The 23,270-nt window shown below is 45.2% G+C and overlaps 1 protein-coding gene across 4 annotated transcripts in view; it reads left to right on the top strand.

Moving 5' to 3' along the window:
* CACNA1H (calcium voltage-gated channel subunit alpha1 H) overlaps positions 1-23,270 on the top strand; it is a 742,004-nt gene that overhangs the window by 514,755 nt on the left and 203,979 nt on the right. For all 4 annotated transcript variants that reach the window (XM_082260602.1, XM_082260600.1, XM_082260601.1 and 1 more), the window contains exons 8-9: positions 18,555-18,647; positions 18,742-19,531. In XM_082260602.1, coding sequence (XP_082116728.1) covers positions 18,555-18,647; positions 18,742-19,531 — 883 coding nt within the window. The remainder of the gene's footprint in view (positions 1-18,554; positions 18,648-18,741; positions 19,532-23,270) is intronic.

Genomic DNA, 23,270 nt, shown 5'->3' with positions numbered 1-23,270 from the left:
TACCTATCTAGGGAGCTTTCACCATGGCTGTGAGTGGGACTGCGGCTTCCTGCCTCTCCTTTTGTTCTACGATACCTATCTAGGGAGCTTTCACCATGGCTGTGAGCAGGACTGCGGCCTCCTGCCTCTCCTTCTGTTCTACGATACCTATCTAGGGAGCTTTCACCATGGTTGTGAGCAGGACTGCAGCTTCCTGGCACTTCTTCTGTTTTATGATACCTATCTACGGAGCTTTCACCATGGCTGTGAGCAGGACTGCAGCCTCCTTTCACTTTTTCTGTTATATTATACTCGCCTAGGTACCCCTTAACCATGGCTATGAGCAGGACTGCAGCCTTCTGCCACTCCTTCTAACTTTCACCATGGCTGTGATCAGGACTTCAGCCTCTTGTTACTCTTTCTAGTGTATGATATCCACTTAGGGAGCTTTTATCATGACTGTGAGCAGGAATGCAGCTTAATGCTACTGATGAGTCAGAGAGTACAGGAAGTTAGACGCTCACTGGGCTTCTGGCAGCATCATTAGGTATGTTTTGCAAAGCTACATAGATATAACAAAACCCTTTTCTTGGTATATTCGACAGACAAGGGGGAGCAAAAAGGTGAGGTTCATTGTTGAAGATTATGCACATAATTAAATGTATATGGTTTCATCCAGTTTAAGTTTGGTAAAAAAAAAAAAACCTTGTTTTATAGATTTGTGGTAGAAATGATGAGTTGGAAAACATTTTTTTGTAGGCAATGCCATACTTCACAATATCTTATTGGCAGTCTTTGAGGTTCCATTTAATCTGTCTTACCCTATCCTAGCTGCCTTTTTTTTTTTAATTACATATATTATTATAGCACTTTACATATTGTACATTCACATCAGTTTTTGCCCTCAAGGAGCTTCCAATTTAGGGTCCCAATCACCCACTAGCATGTCTTGGGGTGAACATACAAACTCCATGTTGGTAAGGTCCTGGTTGGGATATGAACTAAGGACCCCAGTGCTGGACAGCAGGAGTTCTAACCTCTAAACCTGTGGTCTCCAAACTGTGGTCGGGAGGCCGGATGCAGCCCTTTGCTTGCCTTTATCTGGCCTTTAGGGCACTGTTCCATGGACTGACACCAACAATGGGGCATAATTTGTGACGCTGACACCAACAATGAGGCACAATTCCTTAAATAAACACCAACGATGGGGTATAATTCCTGCTATTATTGACACCAATAAAAGGGTACCTTTCTTCCCACTGACACCAACGATGGAGCACAATTACTCCAACTGACACCAACAATTGGGCACTATTACTTCTACTGACATCAATGAGGAGGAACTAGTCCTCCCACTAACACCAAAGATAGGGCAGTGTTTATCCCCACTGGACGCTAGGATATTTTCTACTCACACTGACCCTAACCCCCCCCCCCTCCCCTCAAGTCTGATGGACAGTAAACTGGCCCTTTTTTGTAGAAAGTTCAGAGACCCCTGGTCTAAACCACTGTGCTGCTCTATGCTATATACTTATGTAGCATCCTACAGGTAGGTGCTAGGTAAAGTATATGGGTCTTGGCTGCCTAACAGCAGGGCCATGATTTTCATTAGGTTGTCATGATTCCCAGGTGTGTTTGCTGAGAGAGGAGTCTCCCCACTGGCTCTATGAAAGGCTTATCATTGGGCAGTGGAGGAAACCAAATCAGGGACACATTCAGGCTTGTAACTACCCCAGAAGACAGATTCTGCCGCAGAGGATTCTGGGAGTGGGTATAAGTCTGAGGGGGGCGCATGACGCAGTTCCTTTGGCGGGAAGCAGAGTCCCAGGAGGGAGAGTACGGCTGTCTCTCCTCCTGTCAGAAGAAGCGGGTGTCCCGGGTGGCGGCCTGGGAATCCAAAGAGAGTGAAGCTGAGCTGCAGAGGCATCCGGTGTGCCAAGAACCAGCGGAGAGAGCGAGAAGGGTCCAGTTGCAGGAAAACCTACAAAGGTCGTGAGTACTGTGGACTGCCCCTGGGGGTCTGTTTGTGTCAGAGGGGACCACTCTGGAGAAGGTTCTTGGGATCCTGGAGTCAGCTAGTTGAAAAGGGGATACCTAGTGAGAGGACCCTGAAGTATTAGAGGGGGTAACTAGTGAGAAGACCCTGAAGTGTAAAGGGGGCACCTGCAGTTTGGGCCCTGAAGAGTCAGTGTACAGTGTGGAGTGTACAAGGTTAAGAGTTGCAGCAGCACAAGTATCTACACAGAGCTACCTCAGCCAGTGCAGGGCTGGAGGGAGCTGTTCAGTGACTTTTGAGCTAAAGCAATGTCAGGAGTCAATTGTTCTACTGTCCTGGATCCTGGAACTCTGGAGTTAAAGTCGAGGTTCCAGCACAGTTTCAGTACTATAGCATTTTTGAGCGTCGGGAAGCGCTGGTTGGCATTCAGCCGGCGTCAAGGCAGCACTGACAGGCATTTTTCTTCAAGTTGTCCCAAAGTGTACCTAGTTGAGCCAGAGGAGTATCCCACTAATTCCCTTCTCCCATCCCCTACTTACAATAAAACAAACAAACCAAAGATGCCAGAATGGTCATTTTCTCAGTTCTCACACCTGGGGTCACAACTCAAATGTGTTGGAAGTGTCCCCGGTAACAATGGCAGACCCATCTTAGGCTCAAGGCCTAGAAATCCTGCTACACTTATACTAAATCTTAAAAATACTAACAACCAATAGTTGTTAGCCAACAAAAGTAAACCAATTCAGCATTGCAATACATCCTTCAGCGCCCTAGCTGTGTACAGCTAATTACCATACAGATCCCTTGTAGGCCACATTATTATTCTTTTTAACTATTCTTGGCCATCTCCTGGTGCTCAGACAAGATGGATTACCGCTCTGTAATTAGAACACCTGTGTCCACTACATGACCTGGAAAGGGCCTTGGAAATAAGAGTCAGCGACCTTTTACTCCAAGGCGTAAAATTAGATTTAGCTCCAATTTATTCCCTTCCACAGCCAGTGTCTGGTGATGTGGACATACAGGGACATCAACCTACTAATCCTCTTTATATAGCAGTCAGAGGATTAGGTGAAGCTCAGGAATGTATCGGTGGGTCTGAACATACAGATACATGGGCTGATTACTGAAGTGAGAAGAACAGATTTTCTTGGTGTGTCTGTTCTGAAATAGATGAACCCCCACTCCACTGAGCCTGCTAATGGAAACAAGCAATTGGAAATTGTTGTTGACATGGAAAAAAAAAATCACATCGTATTTCTCAAACTTTTCCTCCCTAAATATTCTATCTTTAGTCTAATATTCTTTTATGTTTATTTCCTCTTTTATTTTAGTAGCAGTTCTTCACACTATCTTAGGGGGGAAACACTTTGCAGATTATACTACGTATAAAGCTCAGAATAATTGGGACATTTTCTGGGATTTTTTCCCCCCAAATCTGAGAATCTGTAGTGACGTATGAGGGGGGATATGATATCAATGTACAAATATTGTACTGGCAACCCTAGCATATGGAAAAACCTATTCAGAGAAAGGGAATACAATAAGACACGTGGCCACTCACTAAAACTAGAGGAAAGGCAGTTTAACCTTAAAATACGCAGGGGGTTCTTCACTGTCAGAGCAGTAAGGATGTGGAATTCTCTTCCGCAAACAGTGGTATCAGCAGGGAGCATCGATAGGTTTAAAAAACTATTAGATGGGCACCTTAAAGACCACAACATACAGGGGTATACAATGTACGGTTAAAAGCAAACACACACACACATCATAGGTTGAACTGGATGGACTGGTGTCTTTTTTCAACCTCACTAACTATGTAACTATGTAACTATGTAGCTGTCTACTCTAGACCAGTGGAAGTCAACTTGAAAATTTTAGAGGGCTTTAAGTGCAACCCTGAGACCTAAAGAGGGGTGCACAATAGCAGCGCATTTTCACACCTCAGCTCCTAAAAATGTTGGTCCTACTGCAAATTTTGCAGCATATCTCAATGCACACTGAAAAAGGTTGGAGTACAATAACCCCAGCATTGGTGTCTATGGATGCAATATTAACACCCAGTAGACACAATAATAAATAATAGCCCCATTGATACACATGAATAACCCCCAGTGTATGTAATATTAGCTCCCACCACTGGTGTCAAAGGGCACAATACTAAAACTCCCAATATTAGCGCCAGTGGACACAATAACAACCCCCAACATTAGTATCAGTAGGCGCAATAATAACCCCCAACATTGGTATCAATGGAAGCAATAATAACACCTAACATTGGTGTTCATGTCAGTAAAAGTTAACCCCTCCTTCCTGTAATGATGGTCATGGCAGTGCAATTGTTAACCCCCCCTCCATCTTCCCAGGCTTAGACATTGGAGAAACAGAGAGATAATGCCCCCAGAGAAGCTTCTGTACTTTTCCTGAGCGTTAAGCAATAACATGTAGATGGACACAATAGAATACCATGGAAATCTGGAGTCGAGTGTTAAAGCGCATTTAGTGAATGGTCACTTAGACTGCACAGTCATGTTTAGTTGCCCTGCACAGCCCCCGTAAAGGGAAATGGAAGGTAAGACTGGAACAGATTCTATTTCTGGGACCTTAGTTGGGCTTTTAGAGGAGGACATTTGGGAAGCAGTGTCGACAGATACCGTCTGCTCCTCGTATCTGGATAACACTATGAGAAGGAAGCCATTAAAACGGTCTCTTCCGTAGACAGCCTGGCCTTTCCCAGACCTTTCTTCTAAATTGAGGAGCTGTGAACTGGCTGCGGCCCCAGAGGATGGCCCGAGGACTACGCCAGGCACACGCAGCCTTATCAGCCTCTGGTGGCGGGATTTGTGCTGTATGTTAATGAACATGGCCCCTGATAATTAAAGGGAGCGGAGTGGGATTGTTCAGCTGGAAAAAAGTCATCATCTGATTTCCTGTACATGTCTGACCAGAGCGGGATTCATTTATTTTCTTCTTTTATTAAAGCCAATATATTTTGCTAAGCTTTAAGGTGTCCGCACACATTAAAGTGCCATTGTACAAACTCCTTTCAATTTACCATAGCTATGTAATATGAGGACAAACCTAAACAATGCAATAAATACATATCAAATTAGGCAGGCCCTTGAACGTGCATTGTATAGTATATGGTCTACTTTAAGAAGACTGAACAGAGATAGAAATAGACTGTAATGTTTATGACTAGCTTTTGCTTTACCAACAACTACAAAGTCTGAGGGCATCCCTAAACCAGTATTTCTCAACCGGGGTACCATTTGGGTTCCCCCAGGGTGCTGCGAGCAATGGACCCAGTTTCCCCCCAGATTAGTGTTATGAATTGCATGGTGTGGGCAGGCCGGCCTCCAGCACCATAACAACCAATAACATTCTAGTGCCATGACACATGGGGTCATTTATTTCAGCAGTGTTGGCAGCCAGCCCGCTGGCACCATGGCAATGCATGACACTGATCCAAGGCATGTGGTATGCAGGCCTACCACCAGCATTCAGGAGAGGATGGACATTCACCTCCTCCACCTACAGACCTACCTACAGATCACCTCATCCAGACCTCCTTGTCTTCACTGCTGGAGCCAAAATGTAGGGCTCTGGTGGGAAGAGAGGACTGTATGATTGAGGGACTGTATGATGGAGTCTGTGGTTGGTGGGCTCTGTGATGCAGGGACTGTGTGTTTGGTGGGCTCTGTGATGGGGGGGACTGATAGAGAGACTGTGATTGGGGGCTCTGTGATGGTGAGACTGGGTGATTGGTGGGCTCTGTGATGGGGACTGTGATTGGGGGCTCTCTGATGAGGATACTGTGATTAGGGGACTCTATGATTCATGGGCTCTGTAATGAGAGGATTCTAGGGTCAGGGAACACTGTCATGGGAGGACTCTAATGTGATGTGGGGGCTCTCACATATAGGGAGGCCTTCAAAGAGATATGGAGACTCTGATGTAATGGGGGAACTCTGATGTGATGGGGGGGACTCTGTGGTGATGAAAGGCTTCTAATGTTAATTTCATCAAGGCGGTTGTTTACATTGTCCAAGGCTTAGGTAACATTTAAATTTTTTGCAGTTTAGACTAGGTTGTCTCCAAATTATGCATACTTTTACATTATATTATTATATAATAGCGTGTTATTGTAATGTGTTTAGTTCGCTTTACAGAATCCATAGCCCATAGCCTGTTTTTCTTCTGGAGGTCCATCATCGGCAACTGGCAGTATTGGCAGCAATGCACTGGAGGGAGGACCAGTACTGTCTATCCTCCAGTAATTGGGCTTGGCAGTATGATCATGGCATGCCCACTCCTGTGCAGATTTCAATACAGAGTCAGGAACTAGGAAAGGAGGTGAAAACTCCACTGCAGCTGACAGCAAATACCAAAGAGCCCAATGACGAGCCTTTCCCATCAAACCTTTAGTCCTGGTAGGCTTAGCACAGATACAGCTTCCCAGACTTACATGGGATCCTCACTCACCCCATTTGGACACCATAAGAGGACTTCAACCTAGAAGAGGCAACTTGGCAGAAGTGCTGTATGTTTACTACAGCAAAGGAAAAGGGACCCTTGCCTGCTATCCAGCATGTAAAAAAAACTAGAAAAAGAACAGATAGGAAATTGGGTCCTGTGTGAGCTCAGGGGCTTAATCCATAAATTTTCTACCATTAAACAGCCAGAAAAAAAAAGCTTTGGCTTTAAATGTTCTTTAAAGGACCCTTACCTTTTCAGCTGTCCTATCCAGTTCAGAACCTCTTTTGTCGCAAAAGCCCCTTCTTAGCAACTGTACCAGCAGCAGTGCACTGGTAGGAGGGTTGGCACTGTCTATCCTCCAGAAGAGGAGGGTTTAGCAGTATGCATATGGCGGTAGAAGTTGTAACTATTCTCACTCAAGGTGCATAGGACACCAACCCCAAAATACACGGTAGAAGTAGACATAGTAAGAACCTACATTGGATATGTGGAGTGGTGAGTTCCAAGGGAACGGATCTGCAGATACACTGCTGGGACTAGCAATACATTTCTGTACATTGGTTGCCTGCTATCGCACATGATGTGCCATCTGACTGTGCGTGACAGTGTGGGACAGTATGTTGAATGTTTGTAATTTATTACCAACCTGTATTCTTCGTTCCCCTCTTTTCAGTATGTCAAGTTGCCCAGCTGTTTAATACCTGAAACCTTAGCTCCTTCAATCATTTCAACATTTTCATTTGCTTCAGTAAAGTTTCTACAATTTACTCCCGGCTCCTGCACGAAAAGGGTCCCCGCCAGCTTGTGCTACTCTTTTAGTATAGTGCCAGGCTTTTGGGGCGAATTGGGCCAGACGGCAGGGTCCAGGAGGCAAATCAGTCTGGCACCCTAATAAAGCGGTCACACTGTTACCTGCCGGTATGATAACACTGGCGGGTGAGGACATTCGGACAGACCACAGGCCGCCGACCACACTTAATACAACTGGCCCGACGGCCGCCAATGCTAATAAGTGTGGCACTGCAGCCTAATGCTCCGCCTACCCTCCTCCGCCCCCAGGTATGGCAGGGATCATGTCAATAATATAATTTCATTTCTTTAAATATCCTTGTCCTTGAGTGAGCATATTGAGATGCATCATATACAAGTAAGCCTTTTAATTGTTGTACTGATGGGCACCAATATGCTGCACTGATGGCCACTGATGAGGCTGCACTGATGGCCACTGAAGAGGCTGCACTAATGGCCACTGAAGAGGCTGCACTAATGGCCACTGATGAGGCTGCACTGATGGCCACTGATGAGACTGCGCTGATGACCACTGATGAGGCTGCGCTGATGGCCAATGATGAGATGGCACTGATAAGCACCGATGGGGCTGCACTGATAAGGCAGCAATGATGGGGCTGCACTGATATGATGCACTGATAAGCTGCACTAATGGGCACTGATAGGCTGCACTGGTGGCCACTGATGGGGCTTTACTGATGGCCACTGATGAGGCCACACTGATATGCTGCACTGATGGGCAGTAAGATGCATCACTGATAAGGCGGCACTGATGAGGCTAACCTTTTGAGAACTGATGAGACTATGTTGATGGGCACTGATAGACTGTGGTTGTGGTCTGTGGTTTACAGATGACAGGGCGGGTCATAAACAGGAAGGGGTCTGGCCTTTACAGGAAGGGGTGGGGCATATTTAAATTCGGGGTGCACACGTTTAGCCAGGCCTAGGGCAGCACAAAACCTATATACACCACTGGGTGGGACCAACCCATAAAATGGGCCTGATTGGGCAGTACCCACATATTTAGAGGCAGGGTGTAGGTAGGACCAACCCATAAAATGGGCATGATGGGCAGTACCCACATATTTAGAGGCAGGGTGTAGGTAGGACCAACCCATAAAATGGGCATGATGGGCAGTACCCACATATTTAGAGGCAGGGAGTAGGTGGGACCAACCCATAAAATGGGCCTCATGGACAGTATCCACATATTTAGAGGCGAGGTGTAGGTGGGACCAACTTGTAAAATGGGTCTGATGCGCAGTACCCAAATATTTAGAGATAGGGTGTGGATGGTACAACCTGTAAACTGGGCATGATTTGGACACAGTCATCAAGAAAGTGGGTAGATTAAATGCAGACTGTAACTAGAATCCCTCGATTTAGGATCTAAATGTTGGTTAACTGAGGTTAACTGGCAGGTTATTATACTCTATGGGATATGAGGCCAGGTGCACAGCCCTGAAGAGTATGTAGCTTTGTTATTTGCTGCCTTACCAAAGGAACAAAGCCACTGTCTGTTTATTTATTTTTTTTAAATATAGATGTAGTCAGTTTAAATGTCTATGTAAAACTATTGTTTTGGGATAGAACATTGAAGGCTTTGAACCTCTGTCTGTGTAACAGGAAGAGGAAGTGAGGGGAAATCGTCCAATGGGGACATTTTTTCCAATGACAACAGTCTGAGAGCTTTAAAGTGATCTACCGTTACGCTCTGCTGTGTCTCTGGGAATGGAAATCTCCCCGATGGGACCTAGACCCTAATAATAATAATAAAAAAAGAGGTCTTAGACCTATGCTACTCCAAAATCCAAAAAAGTAAAATCAAAGTTTTGGCTTTATGTATTTAATCTTTAATTAAATCAGAGTTTTTAAATGTTTAAGAAAAATAGTTCATGTGTCTAGCTGAATTATAAGGGCAGCTGTATATTCCTATTACCTGCACAGACATACTCTCCCTGCAGTGAGGCTGGATTCACACCTATTCATTTTTCGCTCTGACGCTTTTTCTTTCAAAATGAATGGAAAACCATCAAAAGGCATGTTGACGCATATTAATGTGTATTATCAAGCATATTGTATGCACATGGCAATGCGTTTTGTATTAAATGTCAACATGCATCAGCGATGGGCGTCATGATGCGTTTACGTGCGACCATGATACGTCAACATGTGTTATAACATGTGTTGATGCACATTTTGTTGATTTCAATGGAGAACACATCAAGCAAAAATGTAAAGTCAGTAGAAATCTACCAGTCAGGTGTGACTGGCTGGAAATACTAGGAGATCAAGAACACGTGACCTCTAACTGGCAGGAGGAAAGGTCAAAACTAAGCCCAGAAAGTAAATTTTTACCAAAGGAGTAGTTGATGCTTGGAAAGGACTTCTAGCAGAGGTAGTGAGTCAGTCAACCGTAAGTGAATTTAAAGATGCTTAGGCCAAAAAGATCTTTCCCCAGACAAAACGGTTAAAAAAAAATCAAAAAGGGCCAGATAAAATGGATCGCTTGATCATTTTCTGGCATCACTGTTTCCTTGTAATTCTCTCATTGGCTGAGATGATTTATCTCAGCAGTTGATGATCAGGGATTTGGAGCATTGTAGTTAAATACAAACAACCACTAGAGGGAGACTCTTCAATATCAGGCCACAGCCACACTATGGTGTTTCATTAACCTGTGCAAAAACCACATGTTGCGCCCACGGTGCCATTCAATCTTAACGGCTTCCTCAAACGTGGTAAGCAGAAAATGCACCAAACACACGGTTGAAAAACACAGGAAGCTCAAAAAGTCAAATGAGCTACTGGAAATGAATTGGCTGCCCTATGCATGGAGTGCGTCAATTGAAAAACGCACATTTGTAAAACCCCAGCCCAAATATCAAGATAAAAAATAAAAAGACCATTATCCCTTTTACAACCTCCTAACACATATGTGTAGTGGTAAAAGTGTGGGCCTTAACGTCCACATGCCGCACATTTGCGTCGCTGGGAGGCCAATGTTTCTGTGCTAGATGTATATTAGGAGCTGCGCCAGACATATATTAAACAATCTATCATAGTAATACAGTCCATGAATAATCTAATGGAGTAGAACTGCAGGTAGAAATAAAGGACCCGATCCATCAGCCAATCACCAGTGAATAGTGAGAGAGATGAGTTACACCCTGTGCTGACACCCGTAGCCTCTTACCGGAACTTTTGACCCTCCTGTCAAAGAGTGGTCAAACAGGCATAACAGCAAACAGCGCTCGGCGTAAATGATGGTTCCTAGTCACATTCCTCACATTCCTTAGCAGGGAGAAAGAACTTCACAATTCACAGATGTACAATGCCTTCACAGGACCCCACAGAAGTGTCTTTCACATGCAGGCTCAGAAAAAAGACAGAGGGGCAACCAATTGTGAAGTACATCGAGGCACATAAATTTATTAAAAAATAATGCACTTACATAGTAGACATCATATAACAGCATCAATGGATAAAACCGCGGTATGTAGCGTGCTCAGCTCCGATACGTCTGCCTTACGCGTGTCGTCAAACATCTATGACATCTTCAGAGGCGTGGTATAACGGTGTGAGCACGCATTTAAATAAACTGGCGCCCGGAAGTGACACAACAGGAAGTGTTCACCTCTTATGTTCCACGCTCTGCAATATCCTGATCGAGCTAAAGGAAGTGATGCAACAGGAAGCTGTCACCCCATGCTCTCCATCTACTGCATTGTCTTAACTGCATTGTCTTAAACTTAACTCACTGTGTGCTCCCGGCAAATGGACCAGGCTGCAAAGGATAGCTTGTGGCCCCGCTAATGGACGGCAGCCGGTGGGACCAATTCCTGATCATGTGACCATCATGACTGACAATCACAGTGATCAGCCAATCTTTCCTGCCCCCTGGCATTTAGAACTTTTTAAAGAGATGGTTGAGTAGGCAGGAAGGGGTTAAAAGATAAAATAATACAACCAGATTTTGCTGCAATATTTACTTTTGGTCCAAAGAATTTTTTCTGCCACTAGATGTCCTTGGTCTAGTGTCCAGCATCATTCAACCCACTTCCTCTGAGCCCAGGGTGTCCTGGACCCACCCCCAGAAGTGCCTGGCAGTGAAAAGAGAAGCAGTGCAGTGATGAGCTCATGGCTCTGTAACTCTGCTCTCTCCTCCTATAAGCATCCTTCTTGTCAGCCCATGAACTGAATGGCTCCTTGTGCTGCTGCTTCCTCGCACACCCCAGTTCTGTTGTACAGGATTGAAGGGTCTTATACCAGCTTAGGAACAACACTACATCTGAGAACCACAAACCAAAAATGCTATTTATTTTTAATATTCAAAGCAAACTCCACCATCCATCCATGTATCTATGCTTTATTTTGCTGAGAAATCACTTTAAAAATCAATCCCCTAGCATTTCTGGCAGAGGCCATCTTGAATAAGGGCAGATGATTCATGTAGCATTAACTTCCTGGAATCCAACTGCCCTTAGCTCAGGCACGCAGGCAGGGGGGTGTGCTTAGCTGAGAAAACCCCTCTTCCCCTCCTGAAGACTCCTGGGTTGTTTGACATCATTTTGGCCTAGTTTGAATTTAAAGATATATTGATGATTGTAGAGTTGAATTATTTGTGTCTTTAACCACTTGCCGACCAGCTGCCGCACATATACTGCAGCAGGTCAGCTCTGTTACGCAAAACGACATACCTGTACGTCGTTTTGTGTAATAGCCAGTGCGGGCGCACGTGCGCACGCTGATTGGCCAGAGGGGGAGCCAATCAGTGGGTCCAGCGGACGCGATGTTCGCCAGGCACCCAGGATCGCTCCCCATAGAGACAGAACGGCGGTCTGCCTATGTAAACATGGTAGACTTCCATTCTGTCACAGATGAACACCCTCTTCTTTAGTTATTGGATGTTTTTGGGGGAGGGGGAGGGGGGGGGAGCAGGTACCTGGTTTTGACAGGTACCTGCTCCCACTTCCGGTCAGATCGCCGCAGTGATCTGAGCAGCAGCTCGGCCCCCCTCCTTCCCCTGCAGCCTTCTGGGACACACCACAGGTTCCAGAAGACTGTGGGATTATTCACAAAGCGTAGCGTGGCTTGCGCATACTCAGAGGTAAATCGGCCGTGAAGCCCCACAAGGCTTCACTCCCAGTTTCCCCTCCTTAAGATAAAGAATCAGCTCGGGTGAGGACAACACTGGATCCCTGGACAGGTAAGTGTCCTTATCCTAAAAGTCAGCAGCTACAGTAAGTTTCCCACACTTTTATATATATCTTAGTTTAAAAAGTGCAGAAACTTTTTGAAGAACCCTTTGTATGTAAACTGTGACCTTCTATGAAGGACCTCCTGCGGCTCACAGAGCCTGATCATATGTCAATTACTGGGGATATTTCTGCTGGCTTCCCTTTTAAGCATTTCTGGAATTTCCATTATTTACAGACAGGATTGCAAACTGCACTTTGATCAGAGCGGATAAATAATTTCACGTTGTGAGCGCAGATCCTTTCAGCTGGATGTGATGTTTAGGCTTTTTAATGTGTCTGCTTATGATTAATTATCTCCCATATAGAGTTTAATTACCAGAGATGAAACGAGAACCCAGAAAAATACATGAGGGAACCTTGCATGAAAGATTATTGGGACGGTAAAGAGTTCTTGTCATGTGTACAGCTACAGCTGCTACTTTGAAGGTTATATAAATATTCTGCTCACCTAGGCAGCCACCTCCTCCCTCCGGGACTCCACTTTCCAAAAAAAGACCCCTCAGCACATGTGCTCCTGGCATTTATACAGTATCCCAGAATACACCAAGGCGACCTGCCCTCTGCCAATCATCAGGACTGTATCAAAAGCCTATGCACCCAATCGTCAGGTTTCCTCTCACTGTTCAACATGCCTCCCTATTGGACCAGCGTGAAACACTATCCAGACTGAATGAATTGCATACTGAACACAATGAGCAGACCTCACTAACAGATCCTGATCTCTGGTAGGCAGAGAACAATATAGATTTACCTGCAGCCCCTCTGGTAAGCAAACAGAGCTCAAAACAATACTCTCTCACTAGCACTTACCTAGGAGGGTGCTGCATGTGTATAAGGCAGCAGTGTGATCCAGGGTGAGGGGGGCAGAGGGCTGGGGCATTGTGTATATAAGTGTAGCACCCTCCCAGATAGGTGCTAGGTAGGCAGAGTCGTTTTGGCAGAATTTGTTAGTTAGGCCTGACCCATGTGTCCAGTGTGTGATTCATCTGGGCTGAGGGAGTGTCCCCACTGCGTCCAATGGGGATGGACGTTGGACAGTGGTGGAAACCCAGCCAGTGACACAAAGGCTTTGTTACTGCCCCAGGGATTGGCACAGACTGGCTGTCTTGGTGCATTATGGGGCAGGGTATATAAAGCCAAGGACACATGTGCTCAGGGTCTTTGGGCGGGAAGCCAGATCCCAGAAGGAGGGTGACGGCTGTCTCCTCTTCTACAGGAGTGGATGGTGGTCACAGGCAGTCAGCCTGGTGAACCAGAGTGTGTGGCTGAATCCGGAGGTCCAAGAGAAGCTAACTGGTGGAGTTGGGGGCATCGGTTACTCTGGAAAAACAGTGTCCGTGAGTACAGAGGAACTTGCCCGGGGTCTGCCCAGGAAAGGGATCACTCCAGAGTGTAGGAGTCAGTGGATGGGTGTCATATGCACAGAAAGAGAAAAAGGGGGTGCCAAGTTAGAACCCTGAGGATAATTACAAGCAGGAACACTTAAATTACCTTCATTCCAGTGGCAGAGTGAAGCAGTGGCCTTGCCGCATCCTCAAGTCAGATGTCCTCAATACTGTGAATAGTTACTAATTGGAGTATCCCACTCATCTCTTCTCTTATCCCAGTTCTAAATAAAACTACAAAACAACATCCCCTGGACTGATCATTGACTGAGCCAAGTACTTAAAGTGATACATTTCTGCAAGCAGTTGCTATGGGTAACCCATGAAAATCCAGAAAGTGTTATATCCAGCAATCCCCTAGGGGGCAGTGCTACATAAGGCAGCAGTGTGATCCAGGGAGAGGGGGGCTAAGGGCCAGAGCATTGTGTGTAAAGGGCATCAGTGTGATCCAGGGAGAGGGGGGCTAAGGGCCAGAGCATTGTGTGTAAAGGGCATCAGTGTGATCCAGGGAGAGGGGGGCTAAGGGCCAGCGCATTGTGTGTAAAGGGCATCAGTGTGATCCAGGGAGAGGGAGGGGCTAAGGGCCAGAGCATTGTGTGTAAAGGGCAGCAGTGTGATCCAGGGAGAGGGGGGCTAAGGGCCAGAGCATTGTGTGTAAAGGGCAGCAGTGTGATCCAGGGAGAGGGGGGGCTAAGGGCCAGAGCATTGTGTGTATAAGGCAGCAGTGTGATCCAGGGAGAGGGGGGCAGAGGGCCAGAACATTGTGTGTATAAGGCAGCAGTGTGATCCAGGGAGAGGGGGGCTAAGGGCCAGAGCATTGTGTGTAAAGGGCATCAGTGTGATCCAGGGAGAGGGGGGCTAAGGGCCAGCGCATTGTGTGTAAAGGGCATCAGTGTGATCCAGGGAGAGGGAGGGGCTAAGGGCCAGAGCATTGTGTGTAAAGGGCAGCAGTGTGATCCAGGGAGAGGGGGGCTAAGGGCCAGAGCATTGTGTGTAAAGGGCAGCAGTGTGATCCAGGGAGAGGGGGGGCTAAGGGCCAGAGCATTGTGTGTATAAGGCAGCAGTGTGATCCAGGGAGAGGGGGGCAGAGGGCCAGAACATTGTGTGTATAAGGCAGCAGTGTGATCCAGGAAGAGGGGGGCTAAGGGCCAGAGCATTGTGTGTAAAGGGCAGCAGTGTGATCCAGGGAGAGGGGGGGCTAAGGGCCAGAGCATTGTGTGTATAAGGCAGCAGTGTGATCCAGGGAGAGGGGAGCAGAGGGCCAGAGAATTGTGTATATAAGGCATGTCAAATTCATTGTGAGTTTAGTGGTCCATAAGGTCCGAAAGGTTGGCGACCACTGATGTATACTACTCACAAATAAATGGATCTGCATTAAGGGCTGCCACCCATACCTATGTATACTTTTAAATATATACTCAGCTGATGCTTATTTAATGAAAGTTGGTTCTGTGTTATCGGTTCCCTGCATGGTATATCTTACCTGGGACTACACTATTTGTAGCATTTATACACTAGCACCTTCCATTCCTGAGGAAGTGTAATACGTGAAACATGCTGAGGCTCTGATGAAGGAGTGGTGGAACCCTCTACTATTCATATTATTTGGATTTTTAACTTGTAATTTTATATGTAATAAATGGATGATGATTAGAATTGGGCCACCACCTGTAACAATTTAGGGCGCACAATGTTACTTTGGTTTTTTAATGTTTTTAAGCGTCTTTTGTGCATCAATAAAGTTTTGTATTTTAGTTTTACTGTGTTTGGTTGTGCCTGAAAGTCCTTGACCACTGTTCAATCATCCCCTTTTGGCCTCTGGCATAGAATACTGTGTAAATAAAACATTATATGTTTTTTGATTGGATTTACAGCTGTATTTGGCATAAGACATCTGTAGATGATCCTTAGAAAAACCTCAATATAGGATAGGGGAATGAAATGTCACTGTACATATAAGGGCCCATTCACGATAGATGCAGTGAGAATGCTTTGGGTGGCTATTCTAGTGCAGTTTTACGCCATGACAAGGCAAAATATCTTGTCTCCTTATCCGCCCAGTTTACACCACTGCTCAGTGCAATCCACCGCTTTGCACCACAGGGCCGGCAATTAAACTTTATGCGATGTCTCTGCGACATCTCAATAAAGTTTGTTCCAAAAAAATAGAACAGTGTGATGCACCAAGATTGGCACATGTGTGAACATTCCATAAGGCATCTAATCAAAGAATCATCATAGCATCAGTATAGTCCGTGAAATGCATAATAAGGCATGTAATCAAAGAATCATCTTAGCATCAGTATAATCCGTGAAATGTGTAGCCTTTATAGATGTATCTCCACATTGAAGTTACACACCCCAATAAAACAGTAAAAATATTAGTGTTAATGATTGATGGTTATTTAACTATTATTGGGATGTTGTGTACATTATGTTTTTACTTATTTTCTAGTTTTGTAATAAAAAAAAATGTATTTTTCTTTTTGTTACGTATACTTTTGTTGGCATGTTTTTATTATTATTATTATACAGGATTATTATGCAGGATTTATATAGCACCAGCAGTTTGCACAGCGCATTACAATATAAAGTAGGATGGTACAATTTAGTGATCGACTGATTATCGGCAAAGCCGATATATCGAGGGGCGATATGCACTTTGCCCGATATATCGGAATCGGCCTTTTGACTTACCGATATTGCCGATATATCGGGAAAGTGATTGTACCGGTGTGATGCCTGCAGCTAGAGGCATCACCCCGGTACCGGTGTCCAAAGCTGACAGTCGGCTGTCTTGTAATGACAACCGATGCGAAGCCTGTCATTCCAAGGAGCGGGAGGGGACGTCCCCCCTCCTGTCACCTTACGCGGCTCGCTCGGTTCTCCTGTCCCACCTGGAGACCCGGGCATCCTACCTTCACCGCCGCCGTCTGACTGGGTCTCCATCTGCATCACTGCCATCTGACCGGGTCTCCATTTCTTTGAATTCGGCACTGCCGAGTACCAGGAAGTAGGCCTGCACGATATTGGAAAAAAAATATATTGCGATATTTTTTTTCAACGATATATATTGCGATATTGAGAATGGATGGAAATCATGAAGTATTGCAGCAGGGCATGCAGGCAGCAGCACAGCCTTCTGCGCCATGCTTCCAGTGGGATGACAGTATGAATGAAGGAGAATGAAAGGACGGCAGTAGTTGCCCCCATTGTGTCCAGTGAGACCAGTGACTGTAGATCAATGGGAGGCTCCAGCCACCCAGCAAGCTGCTCTTCTCAATGGAACACCCTCCATGCACCCCGCACCGAGTATTAGCAGTCTCCCCACATACGTAGCTGTCACACCCATAAGCTGGTTGAGTGTCTACCCAGCATCCCCTGCAGTGTGTACTGTCCGTGTTCTCCAGCACAGCCATTCCTAGCATAGGGACGGTCTCTCTCACCTGAGCATGCCGGGTCCCTCATGAATCCTGTCTGGGCTCCTCATACGCGGAGATCTATTTGAACTGTCTCTGCGTGCTGCAGCCTGCAGGTGACATCATCCCCCTCCGGTGTGATAGGACACCGCTGGAGCTGTCTGTGTGCAGGGGCAGCTGATAAGGCGCAAGGGATGCCGGGAGATGTAGTCTTTGTAGGCGCCAACCAGTGGAGGAACAGGGGAGCGAAGAACTACATCCCCCACACTGCCCCCCCGGTGTGCGGAGCTTATCTATGGGCAGAGAATGGAGTTTCACGGAACATGGGACAGATGTAATCTGTAAACTGTGAGTCCTCCTCCTCCCCCCGCCGAGTCCCAACTTCTCCCTGCCTCCCTGCCTATACTAAATAACGTGTCTTCGGGGATATGAATATCGCCCACGCCCGCAGAACGATAGTCGATATCATATCAACTATCGTTCAACCCTACCAGGAAGTGATGTCATGAAATGACATCACTTCCGGATACTGGCAGCACCGAATTCAAAAAATGTACAGCATTCAAAACAGCCAAACTTGGCGTTTTGAATGCTTTTAAGTGCAGAGGAGGGGTTTGGGGTCTTTTAGACCCCCAGATCACTCCACCACAGTACCTGTAGACATTAAAAAAAAAAAACATTTTTTTTAATGTCCGAAAATATCGGCCAATATCAGCCGATAGCGATATCCGATGACCAAAATATCGGTATCAGTATTGGCGGTAAAAAAACGATATTGGTCGATCAATAGTACAATTACAATACATTTCAATACAGAAGGAATAGGAGGGCCGGCTCATAAGCTTACAACCTAATGGAAATCCCAACATCAAGGTCTGCTCAGAGACAGAAAACAAAGGAAAATCCAAAATTTTAGAGTGGTCACAAGAACAAAAGGCGAGTATTGTTCTCGGGACAACAATTTACAAGAGAAACTCGTTCACTTTTGAAACATTTCCCCCATGTCTTGATGTGTCTTTGGGACAGGGAGTAAAAAGAAATCTCCCCAATGAAATTTAGGCAGCAGAATATAAACTGATGGTGGTTTGGCCCTTCCTACTGTATCCAAAACTTATAAAGAAACATTTTGGCTTTACATACATTTTATTCCCCCATGAAAATGCTAAATTGCTCCTCTGATTTAATTGCACTGCCTTATGGGTATACTGCATTATTATAGTAACCAATTTTCTCTTTTCTCTCGTAGGTTATAACCCTGGAAGGGTGGGTGGACATCATGTACTATGTCATGGATGCACATTCTTTTTACAATTTTATATATTTTATACTACTTATAATTGTGAGTATCTACTTTGGTGTCTAAACCCTACTGCTGCTGTTGTACTGATTTCAGTTTAAAAAAATGTATAATCACCAATGGTTTGTTCCTTCAGGTGGGGTCTTTCTTCATGATAAACTTGTGCCTGGTTGTCATAGCAACACAGTTTTCTGAAACGAAGCAGCGCGAAAATCAGCTCATGCAGGAGCAGCGGGCCCGATACCTCTCCAACGACAGCACAATCGCCAGCTTCTCCGAGCCGGGTAGCTGCTACGAGGAGCTGCTCAAATACATCTGCCATATCTTCAGGAAGGTGAAACGAAGGACGGTGCGCCTCTATAATAACTGGCAAAACAAGAGAAGGAAAAAGGTCAACCCTAATACCGCCATGAACGGACAAGGTCGGGTCCGCAAATGCAAGCGGCGAATCACCTCCATCCATCATTTGATCCATCACCACCACCATCACCACCACCACCATTATCACATAAGCAATGGGAGCCCGAGGGGCCCCAGATCCAGTCCGGAGATCTGTGATGTAGAAATGAAGATCATAAAGCCACGAAATCAACTGAGGCTCCTTCCACCATCCCCGAGTCACCAGAACACACCAGCCAACAGTGAGTCTGTCCATAGCATCTACCACGCGGATTGCCACTATGAAGGGCCCCAACTTAAATCATGTAAGTCTTCCGATGCCTCCTCCAACACTAAACTGGATGTGGGGCTCAACCACACCAACATGAACTATCCTACCATCTTACCTTCTCCGGCCAGCAAAACCAGCCCCACCACCTTGCCGAAAGGAAAGAGAAGTGGCAGTACTCCTGGAAGTTTGGTCAACAGCCCAGTTAGCTTGAACGCCGACTCCTATGGAAAGATGCATCACCTAGTTGGAGAGCAAGGTAAGAGGGATGACTTCATTTAAGTTTGCTTTTCTGTTTTTGTTATGTTAAAGTACACTGTTACCCAAAAGTATTCATTTTAGCTTTGGATAGTGTTGGGAAGGTTTAGACCTCCTGTCTGCCCCTTTTGGTGTGGCATTTCTTCATACTTCCTGTCTCAGAAACACAGCAGGAAGTGAGAAAAAAATCTTCAATATGACTGAAATCCTCTTAGACAGCGGTCCCTGGAACAGTAGTCCCTATTGGTAGACTTCCTCACTACTGCTATTCCACTAATACCGTAATATTTTCGATTGTCATAATTTTCTCTACAGAACTAACAGAGGTTCTGAGCAACTTAACAATCTAGCAAAAAAAAGTATTTTATTTACATTTATAAAAATGCTTTATATATTTTCATTTTGGGTTTTTTTTTTTTTTTTTGGCCAGGCAAATTTATTATGGCATTTGAATATACCCTTACCTTACCTATGTTAGGTTGACAGTGGAATAGTAGTTGATGGAGTGACCAATGCATTGCATCGAGGCTGATGTACACTGTTTATTACTCCTTTTCTTTCCCATCACAACTCTCTAGCAATCCCTGGGTAGCAGCTGTGAAAACTCTGCTTTTTAACATTTATGGAAAGAAAAAGATTTTTCTGTATATGACCAGGCTCTTACATTAAAGTGACTTTACCCAGCACCAGTATCTCTTTATTATGGGTACATGTATACTGATTAGAGTTCCCCTAACAATCATCCCTCCCTCTCTCGCTCTCTCTCCTTTAAGACATTTAAAAAAAAAAAACAGATAGATAACTAACATGTGATGCTTTAAATAGCGCACACTCGTGGAATGGCGACAAAATACTGTACTTAAAAATCTCCATAGGCGAATAACATTTTTACAGGTTACCTGTTTAGAGTTACAGAGGAGGTCTAGTGCTAGAATTATCGCTCTCACTCTAACAATCGCGGCGATACTTCACATGTGTGATTTGAAACACTGTTTACATATACGGATGCGACTTTAATTTATTTTTATTTTTTTTATTTTTTTTTTTTATCATTTTTATTCCTATTACAAGGAATGTAAACATCCCTTGTAATAGAAATAAGCATGGCAAGTCCTCTTTATTGGGAGATCTGGGGTCAAAAAAGACCCCAGATATCTCATTTACCTTTAAAAGCAAAAAAAAGAAAAAATGATTTTGACATTTTGACTTAAAAAAAAAAATAATTTGTTTATGCCTGAGAACCGGCAGTGATGTCGGAGATTGCTATGGTCCTCCAAGGGCATAGAGCCGAGTTTGGGCCATCTTGCCCGCACTCAACTTCCTGCCCAGCAAATGCTGAATTGGATCACTTCTGGGCTTAAAGTGATTGAAAAGTCTTGTTTTTCTTTTACAATAAAAATAACAAGCATGTTATACTTACCTCCTCTGTGCAGTTGGTTTTGCACAGAGCAGCTCTTCTTGCCTCTCTCTTTAGCTCTCCTGCCTCCTCCCTCCCTTGAAGTGCCCCCAGAGAAAGCAGCTTGCTATGGGGGTGTTGTAAAATTTTGTCGGACCCGTGAAAAAATCGGACCTCGTCACTTCCGGTGATAGAGCGTCACAAAACAGCGGGTGGGAGTAGTCCGTGCGCATGCGCAGAAGACATTTTTCGAGGTTTGGCAAAATTATAACAGAGAGCGGACAGCTGATTGAGAGGAGGCGGGGCTGAGGTGCGACGGAGGACGGAGGACACCGCCGCGTCATCGAGACATTAGGGACGGAGGCACATATGCAGAGCTGGTGGAGGAGGCGGGACGGAGGTGCGGCCGTGTAATATATGCAGGACTTTAGCGACTCCTTCTGTTTTATTATCTTTACATTTAGTATTTCTTATTTTGTATTATATAAATAGTAAATGTAATGAAATCCTAAGGATAAATAATACGATAATTGCTAAAGATAATAAAACAAGGAGTCGCTAAAGTCCTGTATTTATTACACGGCCGCACCTCCGTCCCGCCTCCTCTCCCGCCTCCTCTATTCAGCTCTGCAGATGACGCGGCGGTGTCTTCCGTCCCACCTCAGCCCCGCCTCCTCTCATTCAGCTGCCCGCTATGTGTTATAAGTTTACCAAACCAAGATAATGTCTTATGCGCATGCGCACTTGAGACTCCCATCACCGGAAGTGACGAGGTCCGATTTTTTCACGGGTACGAGAAAATTTTAGAACAGGGGCACACGAACCGAGGCACAGCTACGTGTATCTATTCATACACAGAGCTGTGGTTCGGCCCCGCCCCCTCTCTCTCCTCATTGGCTAACTGACTTTGATTGATAGCAGTGGGAGCCAATGGCACCACTGTGATTTAATCAATAAAGAGGGGAGTTCGGACGGCTGAAACAGTCGTGTACATCGCTGGATTAAGAGGGAGCTCAGTTAAGTATTAGGGGGGCTGAGGGGGGCTGCTGCACACAGAAAGTTTTTTTATCTGAATGCATAGAATGCATTCAGATAAAAAAAACTTCTGACTTTATAACCCCTTTAATGGATAGCTCTAGTAAGCTCAGATACAACCGGGAAGCAGAAGGAGGGGGGCAACTCTTCTGCAGCCTCTAAAAATGATTCCGCAGCAAATTTTATCTGACGCAAAATCGCCCATAGTAAAAAAGGATACAGGGTTATTAGCTGCTGCCATAACCGCGGTATTAAACATCAAAGTAATGAGGTATTTTTACTATTGGCCAGTCGGCAAATGGCTGAGGGGGACACAGACAGCAATAAAACCTGACAGGGGTTCTAATCCCTGTCCACTTCATCCCAAACAAGAAATGCATTTACTTAAACTTTAAAGTAGAACTGTAGTGTCCCACAAATGCCTGATTATCCTACCAGTGAAGTCTACCTAATGCAACTTCCTTTCCTGCTGTGACAACAATTCTGCACTGCTCCTGAATTCAGAGGAGAGTTGTCACTCTCATGTAGGTTGTTTCCGCTTGCACTACAGTGGGATAAGAAAATGTTGCAGGAGGTGTGTCTGTCAGCATTGTCACTGATTCGCAGGGCTGTAGCTTGTTAATCATCACATGGTCACATCTTGCCCACTACTTCCTGGGTTCACATCACGGCCTCTGTTGCTGAAACTCTGTGAGCTGCAGTGCCTGGGAGAGGGAGCATGTGAGATAGAAATGAAGGAGGATTTGGTTCAGTCAGGGAAGGTAAAGGATAGTTTTTGTTAATTTAATGATGCTTGTGTATCACTGTCCCCGTAGGGCTTGTTGTGTGTTGACTTCTCGGGCCTCCTTTGATTACCTGCAGACAGTCACTAAGGGACCGTTCACTCATCCATCCTTACTCCCAGTTGCTCGTTACTCAATAAACAGTCCAGGGGATTTGGTTTTATATTTATTGTGGAACTTGGATGGGAGAATGGAATAGTGGGATTCTCCAACTGAACTATTCACAGTAGATAAGGACAACTCTCACTTGGCCTCACCAGATTATTTGTGGAAGCAGACACACTGCTTTAACCATACTGCCACTTGTATGGAAGAATTAAGTCCTCTTGCTCTCTCTAGCAGCAGACTTGATGCAACTACATTATCTCCAGGACATTCTCTAGCATCCCCTTGACCAGTGTTTCTCAACTCCGTTCCTCAGGGCACACTAACAGGCCAGGTTTGCAAGAAAACTGAAATACATCACAGGTGATATAATTTGCTGCTCAGTGATTGCAGTATTCTAGTCGGCATCTCCCCAGGGTAAT

Source organism: Pelophylax lessonae (assembly GCF_965119305.1).
Source record: "Pelophylax lessonae genome assembly, chromosome: 6".
Lineage (NCBI taxonomy): Eukaryota > Metazoa > Chordata > Amphibia > Anura > Ranidae > Pelophylax > Pelophylax lessonae.
This window is presented reverse-complemented; position numbering and strand designations above follow the sequence as displayed.